Source organism: Aedes albopictus, chromosome 2 (genome assembly GCF_035046485.1).
Source record: "Aedes albopictus strain Foshan chromosome 2, AalbF5, whole genome shotgun sequence".
Lineage (NCBI taxonomy): Eukaryota > Metazoa > Arthropoda > Insecta > Diptera > Culicidae > Aedes > Aedes albopictus.
In genome coordinates, this window is record NC_085137.1 from 306695544 (window position 1) to 306712502 (window position 16959).

The 16959-nt window shown below is 42.0% G+C and overlaps 1 protein-coding gene across 21 annotated transcripts in view; it reads left to right on the top strand.

The window, feature by feature from the left end:
* LOC109428702 (glucose transporter type 1) overlaps positions 1-16959 on the top strand; it is a 916963-nt gene that overhangs the window by 850371 nt on the left and 49633 nt on the right. For 18 of the 21 annotated variants that reach the window (XR_009997807.1, XR_009997808.1, XM_062852201.1 and 15 more), the window contains one exon: positions 3847-3950. The exons of the other annotated variants lie outside the window; for them this stretch is intronic. Coding sequence is in view for 16 of the 18 variants with exons in the window: in XM_062852201.1 (XP_062708185.1) it covers positions 3847-3950 (104 nt within the window). In the remaining 2 variants the exon portion in view is untranslated. The remainder of the gene's footprint in view (positions 1-3846; positions 3951-16959) is intronic. 21 annotated transcript variants of the gene reach the window in all.

Consider the following 16959-nt stretch of genomic DNA (forward strand, 5'->3'; position numbering starts at 1 on the left):
TCTTCAGGAAACCTCCAGAAATTCCTCAAGAAAATACTCCCGGGACAACTGCAGGGATTCCACCGAGAAAAACTCCAAGGATTTCTCCAAGAACTGCTCCGAGACTTCTTCCAGGAATTCCTCCAATATTTCTCAAGGAAATACTTCAAGAATTCCTTCAAAACTTTCTCCAAAATTTCCAGGAATTTTTCCAGATATTCCTTCAAGAATCCGTCCAGGAATTTTCCAGAAATTCTTTTAAGAAGTCCAACAGGAACTCTAATAAGAATTTCTCCAAGACCTTTCTCCAATATTTGTGTCGAAATTCCCCCAAGAATCCGTCCCGGAATTTTGCCAGGGATTCCTTCAGGGATTTTCAATAAATACCTTCAGAAATTCCATCTGAAATGCCTACAGGAATACCTCCTTCTAGAATTCCTTTCCATGAATTCCTTCAGCAATACCTCCAAGAAATCTTTCAAGAATTCCTCCAAGAATCTCTTTAGGGATTTCTCCAGGAATTCCTTGAAGATTTTTTTTCATGAATTCCTTCCAGAATTCCTACAAGAATACTTCCTGGAATATCTTCAAAAGTTTCTTGAAGAAATGTCTGGAGAATTCTCTGGAGGAATACCTTAAGTACTTTCTGCAAGAATTCATGTAGTAATTTGTGAAGGAAATTTTAATGAATTTTCCAGGGAAATTCTTAGAGGAATTCCTGAAGAATTTCCTTGAACAGCGAGGAAATTTTGAAGTTATGTTCAATTTTTATTTACTGGAGGAATTCCTGGAGGATTTTATGATGTATTTCCTGTAAAAATTCATGGAGTAATTCATGCAAGTAATTCTGAATTCACGTTAAGTATTTCCCACAAGAACTGGAATTGAAGGGATTTCTGGAGAAATTCCTGTAGTAATTCTTACAGCAATTCGTGTAGGAATTCCTGCAGTTATTCCTGGAGGAATTCCTAGAATATTCCATGAAGGAATTCTTGAGGTGTTTTCCGGAACAATTCCTAGATGATTTACTGTAGTTATTCCAGAAGGAATTCGTAGAGTAACTCCTAGAGAAATTCCTGGAGTAAATCTTGAAGGAACTCCTGGAGTATTTGCTGTAGTTATTTCTAAAATATATCCTGGAGTATATCCAGAAAGAATTTCTGGAGGAATTCCTGGAGGAATGACTGATAGAATTCCTGAAAGACTTTAAGGAGGAATCCCTGTGAGGAATTCCGGGAAGAACCCCTGCTGGAATTGCTGGAGGTATACTGGGATAATTTTGTGGAGGAATCCCTGGAGGTATTCCTGGGGGAACTCCTGGAAGTATTTCTGTAGGACACCGTGGAGGAGTTTCTAAAGGAATCCCTTGATGAATTCATAGATTAATTATCAGTTATTCCAGAAGAAATTCCTGGAGGTATTCCTGGAGGAACTTCTTGAGAAATTAACCGAGAAAGTTACCCGGAAAAAATCCCTAGAGAAATTCCTGGAGTATTCCCTGGAAGAATTTCTGGAGGAAACTCTGGCATAAATCTTAGAGGGTTCTCTGGTGAAATTCTTAGGGAAGGATTCTTGGAAGAATTCTAGGGGACTTCTGTGGAATCCTCGGGGAGTTTTCAGAGGAATTGCTGAGGAACGTTCGGAGGAATTCCAGCATGAAATTTTCGAGAAACTGCTGGGAATCTCCAGAAGAATTTCACGGGAAGTCCTGAGACATTCCCTAGAAACTCGTACAGGTATTCTTGGAGAACATCACGATGAACTTCTGATGGACTCCTGGAGGAATTTCCGAGGAACGCCTAGAGGAGTTCTTGGGTAATTTCCGGCACTTCCAAATACCATAAAGATCATTTGTATGTCAGTGAATGCACAAGGAACACAAAGAAATACTCAACATGTTATGAGTTACAACAGAGGTGAAGAATTACATCGATAAAGTAAAGAGATACAAGAGTAGAGCTTGTAGAGCTTGAAGGTCTTAATTCAGGACAGTTTGGATGACCTAGATCACCAAGTGAATGTTGCTAAGTTACCAGAATTGCACTCTGAGGTTCTAAGAGTAGCGTAGATTATATTCCGCGAGCATTCGCTACAATAAAAATATTCTAAGATTTACAGATATTGCGACCCATACTTCAAAATACATTGGGCCCATTTGTATGCCAGTAGACACCCAAGTAGCAACAAATGGAGATACTCGTAATATATTAAGGTGCAACAGACACAATCGTGAAAGAATCATGCCGTTAGAGTAAAGAAAAACAAGAGTAGCGCCTGTAGGCCTCGAAGTTCCTAACTCCAGAATAGTTTGGAAAGCCTGGAATATCCCATGAGTGTACCAAAAGCATTATAGATATGCACTGTGGTTCCATCATCAGTATAGACTACATTCCACGAACATTTTTCACAACTAAAGCATGATACAGTATGTAGATATCGTAACCCAAACTTCAAAGAGTATTGGAGGCCATTTGTATTTCACGGAATGACCAACTACCACAATATAAAGTTGCTCATAGCATAGTGAGATCTAATGGACATCAACGTAACTAAATTTCTTGAACAGAGTGAACACAAACGATGGTAGATGCATATAGATCTTAAGAAAATAAATTCCAGAGTAGTTTGGATGACCTAGATCACCCAAGTCATGTACCGCAAATTTTCTAGGGGTGTTTTGAGGCTTTTTGAGTACCGTAGACCATGTTCTGTGATCATTCATCGTGCATAAAATTTGGTTGAGAATGTTAGCTTTGTGTCACAAACTTCGGAGTATTTTGGAGGCCTTAGAATAGCTCTGGGATCAAAACTTCAACAGTTTATGATGGGTAGTAATACATAGCATGTCTAGGATCAGTGAAAACTATTGATGATTAGCAAAACGATGAAATTTGAGCAAAAACATGCAGAATTTATAAAAAATACAAAAAAAAAGCCACGTATTTTCGGCTCCCCGCAAAAGGGGGGAGGGTGCAAAGGGGGGAGGTACCATGCACTTCTTAGCACAACTATTCCCCTTGACTATAAAAAAAAATCCGGGGTAAAATGTTTTAAAACAAAGAAGATATTGCATTTCTTCCAAAAGTAGATCGTCCCGGGTGTTTACGGGTTAAGCTGAATCAACACGCAATACCTTGCCTTTTGATTAGTATACGCTTGACTGCTAATTGTAAATAGCCCAATCGCTCAACGCCTAATAACTGTAGAAGGGCACCCCGACATAGCATGTACCGAAGACCTTTCCATCCATCACCATTCGAATTCAAGATGTCGTTTATCACGCACAGCCAATTACCAATAAAGCTTATTCACACACTTTGGTACATTCTATTAAGAACAACACCGACGAGCACACCAAACACAACAACACAAACCACTAACTAAGTAGCAATTACCAGTTTAGGACAAACCCGAAACCAAGTGTTGTACCCCGAAACCTGTCAACTGACACACGCAACTGTCATGCCAGCAAGTTTGGCTTACTACACACCAGATCTACCGTACTTCAGAATCCTTTTAAACATACCTGGGTTCAAGACTATGCGTTTGAATCAACTCTACAAGCACACGAACCAATATAAATAGAGCACCGCAATTCTTGTATAATAAAACACAAAACGCTGTAAAAATCTGCCTAAACACTCAAACCCAAATTCAAACAAAACTGCTATAAATTCAATCCAACCAACCCAAAGCATTCGGTAACAATCGTCCGAAGAAGTCACCGAAATAAAACCAAAAGAAAAAGTCTAAACCAAAGCAAAAAAAGAAAAGCAGAAAAGAAACCTCCAAAAACCCTCCAAACCAACCTATCCGTAATCTGATAATATTCACTTATTACATAATCGTAGAGTGTGCGAATTTCAGGAGTATGCTAAACTGCGTAAATAACCTGGAGCCGCAGAGTATGAACTCGGGCATCGAACGTGCCGCGCTGATGATCTCCGAGGAAAAGACCCAGCACGACTCACGTAAGAGATACCAATTGTTTTCTGTCAGCGTGTTTGTACCTATACATATATTTAGTTGTGTCCCGTTTAGACTATACTGTATGTCTGTCTCTATTTAGTCTATCTGTAAAAACTGTCACACTTGATCTTTCGGCTTTTGTACTTTACTGTACTGTTTGATACTCTTCTTCGAATCTCTTTTATTAAAACAAAACTATATGATAACATGAACAAAAACTACGTACATATTTTGTTCAGTGCAGCGTGTATACTTTTACTTATATTCTGTGTAAATTATCTTTATCTACCTATGAGGGAAGCAAAAACTACCATACAACAACACACAAAGCTTTTACAAACATTACAAAACAAGTAAAAAACTTGTAGGGATGCTTTTGATTGTCACTTCTAGTTTTAGTTTGAAATTTTCGAATATACATTATGATTTCATATCTCACGTCTCCGATATCTTAGAAGAAAAAATCCGTTTTATTCGTGTGCATTCGATGTTGTCGTTTATACTGCTAAATATTCTATACTATACTGTGACTTAATGTGAATAACCCTTTCTACCATAAGTACATGTAATTTACTGCAACTCTAAGCTTTGTCAACGTTTTTTCATATATAACTCATACTTTTTCCAATCAATACACACCATTATAAACCATCACTAATATGTTCTCTAATAATATTTGAGATCATTATTTGAGCAGATGAATGCACAAAATGTGACTGTTTCGGTGGAAATGTATCATTTTCTTAGTTTTAAAACTTCAACAGACACCTAAAGTAACATTTCAGCTGTCTTGATAATTTTGCAGATTTTTTTTCTGTAAACAAAACTTTATGTAACCTAATTTTCACTATACAGCTTGTTCTGAGAATTCCTTCTAAAACTCCTTCTGGGGATTCCTCCAGGCATTTCATCTGTGCATTACTCCAGGAAAGCCATCTGATCATTCCTCCACGAATTCCTACTAAGGATTACTAAGTGAATTCCTGCTGGAGAAATTCCTGGGCATGTCCCACGAGGATGATCTGGAAAAATGCCTTAAGGAACTCTTTGAAGAATCCCAGAAGAAGCTCCTAATGGAATCCCAGAAAACCGTTTGGAGTTATATCAGGTGGACTACAAAAGATCTTGAACTTCCACGGATCAGAATTCCTCATGTATTGATGACCGACTCCTACGAGCAAAGTGGAAGTGAAATCCCCGCAAGTTCCTCATTGGTGATCCTCGTCTTATAGCCAGCTCAAGTCCCCAGCGGTCCTACGAAAGGAGGCCAAGAACTAGGATCATGATGCGGAACCCCTCGATGATTGCCTTCAACATATCTGGAGGCTGCTCTGTGGAAGCCATGACACCTATTGACCTGGCCATCAAGATCCTGTAGGCATCACCCCACGGATTTGCATTGGCACTCTGGCGGAGACCTTCCAAACAGGCCTTTTGGCTTGCCTTTATCTCGGTGACTTCGGCAGCAGCAAATACCACCCGTCGCTCATTTCGTGCTCGTTGCATCAACCTGCGGGCCCGTAGGCAGTCGTGTTAGCTGATTAGCAATCGCTTGAGTCCACTAGTACGCCGGTTGTCTCCCATTACTTGGGTGAAATTGCCTTGGTCGCATCGAATGAACGCAAATGAACCAGCTCGTCCCCGCTTAGGCCGAGTGGGTTTCGCTGACTGCGTAGGACCTCCTTAAATACCTCGTTGTTAAAATATGATGACTTCCACCTAGGAGGGTTTGGACTTGGCCTAGTCGCTGCATCCTTTACCCACTGACTGCCTGCGGTTGTTGTAGTCAATACTTTAGTGAATTGCCAGATGAACCCTGTGTGTGTAGGCATCGTCTACACTCCAGTTCGAACTACTTGTTAGACCAGGACTACAAAAATTAACGTCGATGATCGACTCCGCTCCGTTTCGGCTGTTCGGGCGGTACTGAATGACATGGGTTCATCCGCTTACATGTACCTTTGGTACCGACATAAGCTAGATCGACATCTACTAGCATGATCAGTGGCTCTATCACATAGTTTCCCAACTTTCGTTTTGTGACCACCAATTGCTTGCAGGCACGCTTCGATTGATCTACTAAAAGCGGGGTGACAACAAACTGGGAAGGCCCGAGAGCCATGGTTGGGAATCAGTGCTCTAGCATGATCTGACCCGCTGTAGCGCTGGCTCGAGAAACTCCTGCTCCATTCCACGGCCAAGGCATTGAAGTCATTCGCTATTATCATTAACCTTCGCCATGTCTGCACGGTCGTCATACATTCCATCATCTGCGTGAACAGCTCGATAGACCAAACCGGAGGCGCATAACAGCTACAAAAGAAGACCCCAATAACATTGGCGGCCACGAAGCCCTCGTAAAGAGTAGACACCACGGGGTATTTACCCGTCGTCCATATTTCCGGACCCATTCGCGACCCAATTTCCATTACCGACGGGTACTCGGTACGGGTTCGCTATGATGACGATATCTGTCCTCATAAACTGCCTGACAAAGCAGTTGCTGGGCTGCGTCACAGTGGCTCACGTTCAGCTGGGTTACCTGCACTGTTATTTATCAGCTGTGGCTTTTCTGAATGCCGGACACCTTGGACCACTTGTTGGATGCCTGTTGTTCACGAACTTCCTGGTACAGATTAGATAAATGGGTGGACTCGTGCAGCCTTGTGCCTTATGGCCTTCGGCGCCGCATCTCCTACAAAGTTTGCTCCTGTGAGGACCTTTGCAGTCCTATGACTTGTGTTCAGGTTCCAGACACCTGAAACAAACCTCCGGTGGCTCGTAAATGGCATACGCACCAGCCTACCTTGTCTAGGTGTTTCACCTTCAGAGTCGCCTCTTGTGTGAGAGTCCTCACCTCAACCCCTTCGCCAAACTTTTGTAGGTGGCGCCCTTGCGTTCCCCATCACGCTGCAGCTCCAGGATCATCTCGCCCGTACGAGTACGAGTCGGCTCCCAGATCCACGAGCTTGGCGTCGCTTCGCATCGCCTTCAAGACGTCCGAGTACTTACACGGGAAAAAATTCGTTGCCGGATCCATGACTAAAATGTTATGAAATCATAAAACTTGTCGCTTCATGATATTGTAACTACAAGTCATGATATCGTGACGTTAACAACGATTATCATGAATAATAATAACTGATTCCATCAACAAAAGCCATGGCCGTCAAAAGCGTTATGAAAAAATTAGGCTCGTTTTCATAAATTGAATACCAAAAAGCTGAGTTATGGTAGCATGGCTCTGAGTCATAAAACTATGACGCTGAGTCATCTCAACTAGACGCTGAGTCGTATGAACATAACGCAGAGTCATAAAATCATGAATCACAACAAACGAATATAGGCACTGTAAGCGTTACGCAAACCCTCGCGCAGAATCACCTACGCCATTTTTGTCACTTCTGTCAAGGCGTCTTTTGTGAGCGGCAGTGTTTTCCGGTGAGATTTTTGTTTGGTTTTCGAAAAAGTGTAGTGAATTGTTCTTACTTAAATAGTAGTAAACTATATACACAGACAAACAGACATACCACTCAAATCGCAATTGTCGCACGATTTAACGGTCATTTTGAAAATTTAGTGTGGTTCGGACTGTGTTCACATGTGTCATGGTGGCGCTGCTGTTTCTACATAACGTCTCACTTTTGGAGAGAAATGAATGCGACGCCGATCAATTTTTACATAAAATGACTCAATCGTGAACCTTTATTCATCTTTCATGAATGGGCAACGCCACGGGGGAGTCGTCACCTGCTAAATTATTACATCGAGCCGAAGGATAGTACACCTGCAAACGAATGCTTCGGATTGTGCATTATAGAGTGTGCTAGTGTGATGCCAAACGATGTTTTTGAAACAAATTTCTTCCAAGTAATATGTCTGTTTGTCTGTGCTATATAATTATTGAACTACAGTCCAGAAGTTGAAAGTGAAAAATCTCCATATTCCGGCACAAAACTCCGGCCAGCTTCATCAGCAGCAGAACAATCAAGCTCACGCACAATTCCGGCACAAAATTTTGGCCAGCTTCATCAGCAGAAGAAAAAATACGGTATTATTGACAAATACCAGAATCATAAAAATTACTTCAATATTCAGGAATCTTGTTCATGATTTCAGAGTGCGTGCTTCGCGATAACATGACCTTAAATGCCACTTTGCACCAATTAATCCGATAGCATAAATTACAAATACTAGAACCATGCATACTGCTTATGTTTTTATAACATTACGTAATACATTTAGAACATGTTTTATGATAACATGACCAGTACTACCATTTTTCGCAAACCGATCCACCCAAGCAACACACATGTTATATAAAAGTTACGACAGCGCAAGTTTTGGTTGTATAGAAGTTTATTTTACGTTATTTCAACACAATGTTAGAATTACGTAAAATAAACTTCTATACACTTGCGCTGTCGTAACTCTATTATAACATGTGTGTTGCTTGGGCAGTACCATAAATGACAAATACTTGCACCATGAGTAATGCTGAAGCTTTCATAAATTTAGTTCATAGTTTGAGTACGTACTTCATGATAATATGAACCGACTTACCAAATTTCGCTAATAAAACTGGAACCATAAATGGCAACTACTAGTTCTATGAATACCGCTTCTGGTTTTATGAATCTAGTTAATAGTTCTGGTATGCATGGGCATGATATCATGACTTAACTTACAAATTTTTGTCAATAAACATGAAAAACGTAACGCCAAGGTGACGTTACGGCAACATGAGTCATGAAATTATGACCTTTTTTTGTGGTGTATATTTATAAAATGAAAACACACATTTTACGCGCAATCATGACTCATTTAGCAGGTTTCATGCAGCGGATTTTTTCCCGTGTAGACTGTTGGGTCTTGATGACGAGCGTGATGCCTTTCTCGCGCTTGGCACCTACGCTTTTACGCCTACTTGGATTTTCGTCCCTGTCCTTCGCGACCTGCGGCTTTTTCATCTTCCTCTTCCACTCGACGTTTGTCCAAAGGGGGCTCCTCCCCCTTGGTTCACCCTACTCTGTGGTTGCTGAGGGCCTAACAACGGCCGTAACCCTATGTTTCCTTCCATCCGGGACGGTCCAGTATTTTCAGGCCTACCCTTCCCAGCTTTCCGGGACGCCAGGCTGGTGTCTGACTTGCCGGTATTACTGCCGAACTTGGGGGGTTAGTATTTTCCTAGCCTTGCAGGCACCGCCAGACAGCTCCTTACCTGACGGCTGCCTCACCCGCTTCTGCGAGTGCTTATCACGAGCAGTTGCATCCGCCGCACTTTTTGGGCTTCCTGCGAAAGCGAAAGCCTCCTTCTGGGTAGACTTGAACTAACCTTTGTAGTCTTCACGAGTCTCACGTGATCCAGCTTGGTATCGTGGATCGACTTACGAAGTCGCTACAGGGCTTTTTCCAGGTCCTTACTTATGTTGGACTTTGTGGGCGCAAAGTCGATGATCTTGCCAAACTGCTGCTCAGCCACCTCGATCGCGGGTATTCTTTCTCTTTTGGTTGATGACCCTCATCAACCACGCTTCGTTCGGTATCTCCACCGGCTGGCTAGCCAAGGTATGGATCGGAGCTCCCCCGCTGGAGCTGCGTGCGCAGCTTCCCGCTCCTACTCCTTTTCTCCTTATCGGAGACCTCACAACCCGCTTCTTGCGAAGGAGTTGGCCTCGCCAGTCGCCACTACCACTTCCTCCTGTTTGATTTTGGTTTATATTCAAATTGTTTTTCATGCCTAATCCCACGAGTAGCACGGGAATGGAGGCCCACCCACCACGCCATAGCCCTGCATTAACGAAGTAAGGGACGAAAATACTGTGGGGGATGCCCGCCCAGGTACCCCACAGGCTCCGTTAACGATCGAGCATCTTTTTCACCAACTTGATCACTCATTCCTCGCCACGGGTCGCTTGACACCTTGAAGTATTGGGGTAGTGGTCCTACCCTAACCCGGTGACTACGCGGCTGACTCGCAAGCAGCGGGGTTCATCAGGCCCCGAGACTGTAGTCCTTGCTTGACATCTTGAATTAATACTTACTTGATTAATAAGACAGCTGAAACGCCACCTAAACAAAATGTCCAAAGCTAAGGGCACATGATATTTTTAAATGAACATTTTATGCATTTGAAACCAATTTCATTCCAAACTGCTCTCTATTTGTGTTATTATTGAAGATATAGTAGTTTTCACTCACATGCATATGTAGTATGTAGGAAAAGCATAAAGTTTAAATTCTGTACAGACTACTCTTTTCAGTTATTCACAATTTCATCACAGTTACAGTAGATATTCATACGCTTAATAAGCATGCCCTCCTTCCCAAACAGAAACATTCACAACACCAGTCACGCCCCCCACACCCAAAAACTGCACATAAACCCGCAAACAGTCAATCAAGTTGGCTCCATCATCATCATCATCCGAAAGCATCAATAAGCCAGTTGGTCGACCGAAAATAAAAATCTCACCAGCTTATCACACATCAACTGTCAACGCCAGCTCGCACACACGCATCCAAGGTTAACCATTTTCATTAAGCGACCGCTTAAGATTAAATCCACTCCACTCGGCGGCCGTGTCCCATCATTGCAGTGCTCCAACCAGACGAGACCCGTCACTACCAAGCCCATCATCGTCATCATCGTTCGGTTTAGTAAAAATGGGATACTCGGACATGGCTAGGGGGCGAGGTCATTTCGTCGGGTTCGTCGAATGATTGTAGTTGTCATTAAATTTAACGCTCATTGCTCGCTGGCCCATTCTAAGTCGGGGAAGTTGCTTTATCCTTGTCTTCCGGTTGGTGCTGAAGACGCTTGCGTGTTGCTTTGTGAGAGAGGGGGTGAGGAAGGTGCCCTGGGCCTTCCTGGGTTAACCAGATGGAACCTGCTGCTGCTCATGTCTGGAATCAGAATGTGTTCGACCCCGCCTGGTACAGGATGTGCCAGTTGAATCGCCACTCTTCATTTGCTGAAATACATACATTACTAGGCAGTAGTTCCTTGCAGGCCTATATGCAACAACTTGTTGAAGGCTGCTTAGTGTTTAAGAGTTTAAAAAAAAAAAACGCTACAAAACCGAAAACGTCTTTAGATATTCAAACACATACTCGCCTAGGGACCACAACAGAGACGCCGGGCGGAGAAACAACATAATATATAAGAACGTTCTCCTCCAGGATCTTTGCCAGGACGTGGTATTGCGATATCTTGAAAAACGATCATTGGATATTTTGGTCGAACGATACAGCGATTTTGATCAGAATTAGCCGTTTTATTCTTTTCACGTAAACCGCAGAATGTCGAGCCAGTTGGCACGAACGGGGATATCAGTTTATGCAACTTTTTTTCAAAATCGAGTCCAATTGCTACCTGCAGTAGGGAACAATTTTTCCCATCAAATTGTACTTTACAATTAACTAGCTGTACCCGGCAAACTTTGTCTTGCCTACTGCGTTTTTTGACGTTTCAAGTCTCTAGCCAAGCGACCAAGTCCCCGTTCAAAATGTATGAAAACCCGATTTTCAAAAACTCTCAATTTTCCCATGTTTTAGGCCTCATAAACCTTCCTTGGGTGAAAACTAACGGATCAAAACTTGGACGACCCAAATCGGACCACCCGTTCGCAAGTTATGCGCGATCCCACGTATGCCACAGCATTTTTATATATATAGATAGATAATAGGCACGCAATCTTGGTAACAACGTTGTAATGGTCGAGTCGAGGTTAACTGATACGATGCAAGACCTTGTCTGCAGCTCCTTCTTGATCGTTGTATTCACAATCAACTTTTGTTCGACGTTGCGGAAATATGTATATCCACTACTCAACCCCGGAAATGATGGGATGACCGACAATTTTCAATTTCGAACTCAATCCGAATATCACTGCTTCACAAGTCTCTATACTGATTCTGCAAACAGCTTCAAGTCGTCCATAAAGAAGGTATGGGGTTTTACGTTTTATTTTTGGTGGAAAGCTCTGCTGAGGGAGATAACGGCAATACAGAACCATAGCGGACGGGCTTTGGCAATGTTCGCCATAAAGTGAAGTGAGCTCGTGGTTCATCCTTCCCCGCCATACGCCATTTTCCTGAACACCGTCGAAGATCATCCTTAGCACGCGTTCTCCTCGGGCTTGGTACATGTCTCGTGCTCGTAGAAGATCACCGATGCATTTGGAGCGAAGGTGAATCTTTACGACTTTTATTGATGATGAGCTTTTGAATTTCACAACTGACATTCTTGGCAGCCGTCAGTAAGGATCCGACGAAGACGAAATCCTCCACCATTTCGAAAGCAACCCCGTTCATTTTATTCACCAACAGTCCCATCTTTGCTGCTTCGCGTTTCAGGTGGGTGTACACTGCCGTTCTACGCCCGATTGTACCATGTTATATGGGAATCCCATATAACGTGGGACAATTATGCGTAGAACGGCAGCACAGCTCTGCCCCCCTCAAATGTTCTGGCGATAATACTTATATTGTTCGCAAAGCACACAAATTGGCCGGATTTTGTAAAGATCGTACCCCGGCTGTTTAGCCCGGCTCGTCGTATAATACCTTCCAGAGCGATTTTGAATAGTAGGCATGAGAGTTCGCCACCTTGTCACAATAGGCCGTGTCGATTTTTGCAAAATTGCGAATACACAATCCCGAATAGTCACAAATGGTTGCAAATGGACCTAAATGAAGCCCTGCAAAATTTAAAAATTCTAAAAAATCGGTAAGCTAGTCCGCAATCGACTTGAAGTTTTATATGGGAATTTTAATTTTTCAGTATGGGGAAATCCAACTTTTCAAACTTTTGAAGAAAAAGGCACATTAAAGCAACTCTAAAAATCCGCTCCCCCCCTGAAGATTTAGTGCATATATTAGGGAACATTTTGTTAGAAGACAACTTTTTACTTGCACTTAAGATAAGGGCGTTATTAAATTTCGAAACAATGGACATTTTATTCGCATGATTTCTAGCTTCTTTAATTGGCATCACTGCACGTTTTGCGTGTTGAAGAGGGTGGTAACAGCCATCTGCGGCGTCACCACCCGTCGCTGGATGGAGACGCAAGTACCTGATAAAAATGAGATAGTTACAATTGTAAATATTCTTGCGATATTGCTTTATAAAAACTTGGTATCTTCGGCAAAGTTGTTGGCATGGTCAAAAGCTGTCCCGTGATGAACTAAATCATTGGCAAATCAATCGCTGGGCGGCGCTAGTGTGCATACAAACTGCATGCAAAAGTATTAACGTATATGCGTGTATCTCAATAACGTGATAATTTAACTGTGTGGTGTCTTCGACAAAGTTGTTGGCTGGGCCATGGGCTGTCCAGTGACGAACCAAGTAAGTAGGAATTCAACCGATAGGTGGCGCTAGTGTGCATACAAACTGGATGCAAAAGTACAAACGTATATGTGTGTATCTCAATAACGTCATAATTTGAGTATGTGGTGTCTTCGACAAATTTGTTGGCTAGACCACGGGCTATCCAGTGACGAACGCAATACAGTCTTGACTCCTACTACACGGTTAGTTCGGGGGTGCAGTAGGAATCCGTGTTGTAGGAATCAAAGAGCTTATGGGATTTCGCCTAATTGGGGGTGTGAGCGAATATATCAGGAGTATTACAAGATAGCACCATACTTTCTTTGGCAAAGTTGTAGTATTAGAATAGATCTACTACACAATGCGAACTAACATCCAATTAGTTGGCAATTTGGCCGATAGAGGCGCTATGTAGAAGTGGTTGCTTATGTTCACTCGCTAGTAGAAGCACTCATAAGTTATCACTTGCGATATCTAAAGATCTACATACTTCATTTGGAACAATGCTGTCTTCGGCAAAGTTGTTCAGTAGGTCAAGAACAATCTGGTGGTTAACCAATTAGTTTGTGATTTCGCCGCTAGGTGCTGCTAGTTGTCAAGTAAAGTTTCAAACTTCTCTAGTTCGCGATCCAGATCAGATAGAAAAGTGCCGTCTTCGTCAGAGTTTTTCGGGAAGTAAAAACCTATCTGGTGATTCAATATTTAGTTGGTGATTTCGTTGCTAGGTGGCGCTAGTTGTTAAGTAAAATTTTAAACTTCTTTAGCTTGCGATCCAGAGCAGATAGAAGAGAGTCGTCTTCAGCAAAGTTCTTCAGGAAGTCAAGAACAATCTTGTTATATAACAATTAGTTGGTGTTTTCGCCACTAGGTGGCACTAGTTGCCAAGTAAAGTTTCAAACTCCGCTATCTCGAGATCCAAAGCAGATCGAAAAATATCGTCTTCGGCAAAGTTCTTCAGGAAGTCAAGAGCTATCTAATGATTTAACATTTAGTTTGTAATTTTGCCGCTAGGTGACGCTAGTTGTCAAGTAAAGTTTCAAACTTCTATAGCTCGCGATCCAGATCAGTTAGAAAAGTGCCGTCTTCGTCAGAGTTTTTCAGGAAGTTAAAACCTATCTGGTGATTCAATATTTAGTTGGTGGTTTCGTTGCTAGGTGGCGCTAGTTGTTAAGTAAAATTTTAAACTTCTTTAGCTCGCGATCCAGAGCAGATAGAAGAGAATCGTCTTCAGCAAAGTTCTTCAGGAAGTCAAGAACAATCTTGTGATGTAACAATTAGTTGGTGATTTCACCGCTAGGTGGTGTTAGTTGTCAAGTAAAGTTTCAAACTTCTCTAGTTCGCGATCCAGATCAGATAGAAAAGTGCCGTCTTCGTCAGAGTTTTTCAGGAAGTAAAAACCTATCTGGTGATTCAACATTTAGTTGGTGATGTCACCGCTAGGTGGTGTTAGTTGTCATGTAAAGTTTCAAACTTCTCTAGCTCGCGATCCAGATCCAGGCACGTGCATTTGAAGATCAATTTAAATTTCATTTAATTTCCACAATCCTTCCACCAGAGGCGCTAGTGTTCGATCGTTTTGACGTTTGCCAGTGTACACGTTGCTGAATCATGCAATCGACAGTATCTCGAGCGGTTCTTCGAACAGGTGGCTGTGTGCTCATGGAAAATATACCGGGCAAAAGTTTTGATGAATTCCCTCTAAAAGTTACGTCTGTTTGTCTGGGCTTCGTTGCTTAGCGCACTTGAGCGAAGAGCAAAACTAAACAACGAAAGATTTCATTTTTCTTAAAAATGCAAGCCCTTCATGCAACTAATTGTTGAATCACCAGATTGCTCTTGACTTCCTGAAGAACTTTGCCCAAGACAACCATCTTCTATCTGCTCTGAATCCCAAGATAGAGAAGTTTGAAGCTTTACTTGACAACTAGCGTCACCTAGCGGCGTAATCACCAACTAATTATTAATTCACCAGATAGCTCTTGATTTCCTGAAGAACTTTGCCGAAGACGACACTTTTCTATCTACGCTGGATCGCGAGCTAGAGGCAAAATCACCACCTAATAGCAAAATCACCAACTAAATGTTGAATCACCAGATAGCTCTTGACTTTCAAAAGCACTTTGCCGAAGATAAAACTTTTCGATCTGCTTTGGATCCCGAGATAGCGTAGTTTGAAACTTCACATGACAACTAGTGCCACCTAGCGGCGAAATCACCAACTAATTGTTGAATCACAAGATTGTTCTTGACTTCCTGAAGAACTTTGCCGAAGACGACTCTCTTCTATCTGCTCTGGATCGCGAGCTACAGAAGTTTAAAATTTTACTTAACAACTAACGCCACCTAGCAATGGCGAAGAGAACGACGATTGTCAACCCTGGTCTGGATCCAAGATAGAGATGTTCAAAATTCTATTTGCCAATTACCACCACGTAGCGGCGAACTGCCTACTAATTGTTGAATCACCAGGTTGTTCTATAGTCTATAATTTCTGAAGAAAATCGCCAAAGATAACACTTTCTATCTGCTATGGATTCCGAGCAGCCTGGCATTACCTAGCAGCTAAATCACTAATTTATTGTTGTATCACCAGAATGCTCTTGGCTTCCTGTTGAACTTTGCCGAAGGCAGTACTATTCTATCTGCTATAGATCCTGAGATAAAGTTTTAAAACATTACATGACAATTAGCGCCACCTAAGGGCAAATTCACAAACTATATTTTTAATCAGAAGATGACTCTTGACTTCCTGAAGAACTTTGCCGAAGACGACACTTTTCTATCTACTCTGGATCGCGAGCTTGAGAAGTTTGAAACTTTACTTGACAATTAGCGCCACCTAGCGGCGAAATCACAAACTTATAGCTCAATCACTAGATAGCTCTTGACTGCTAGAAGAACTTTGTCGAAGACGACCCTTTTTATCTGCTCTGAATCGCGAGTTAGAGAAGTTTGAAATTTTACTTGACAACTAGTGCCACCTAGCGGCGAAATCACCAACTTAATGTTGAATCACAAGATTGTTCTTTACTTCCTGTACAACTTTGCCAAAGACGACTCTCTTCTATCTGCTATGGATCCCGAAATAAAGAAGTTTGAAACTTTACTTGACAACTAGCGCCACCTAGCGACGAAGTCACAAACTTATTGTTAATTCACTAAATAGCTCTTGACTTCCTGTAGAACTTTGCCGAAGACGACACTTTTCTATCTGCTCTGAATAGCGAGTCAGAGAAGTTTAAAATTTTACTTGACAGAAAGCGCCACCTAGCGGTGAAATCACAAACTAAATGTTATTTAATTAGATAGCTCTTGACTTCCTGAGGAACTTTGCCGAAGACGACACATTTCTATCTGCTCTGGATCGCGAGCAACAGAAGTTTGAAACTTTACTTGACAACTAACACCACCTAGCAGTGACATCACCAACTAAATGTTCAATCACCAGATAGGTTTTTACTTCCTGAAAAACTCGAAGACGGCACTTTTCTAATTGATCTGGATCGCGAGCTATAGAAGTTTGAAACTTTACTTGACAACTAGCGTCACCTAGCGGCGAAATTACAAACTAAATGTTAAGTCATTAGATAGCTCTTGACTTCCTGAAGAACTTTGTCGAAGACGATACTTTTCGATCTGCTTTGGATCCCGAGATAGCGGAGTTTGAAACTTTACTT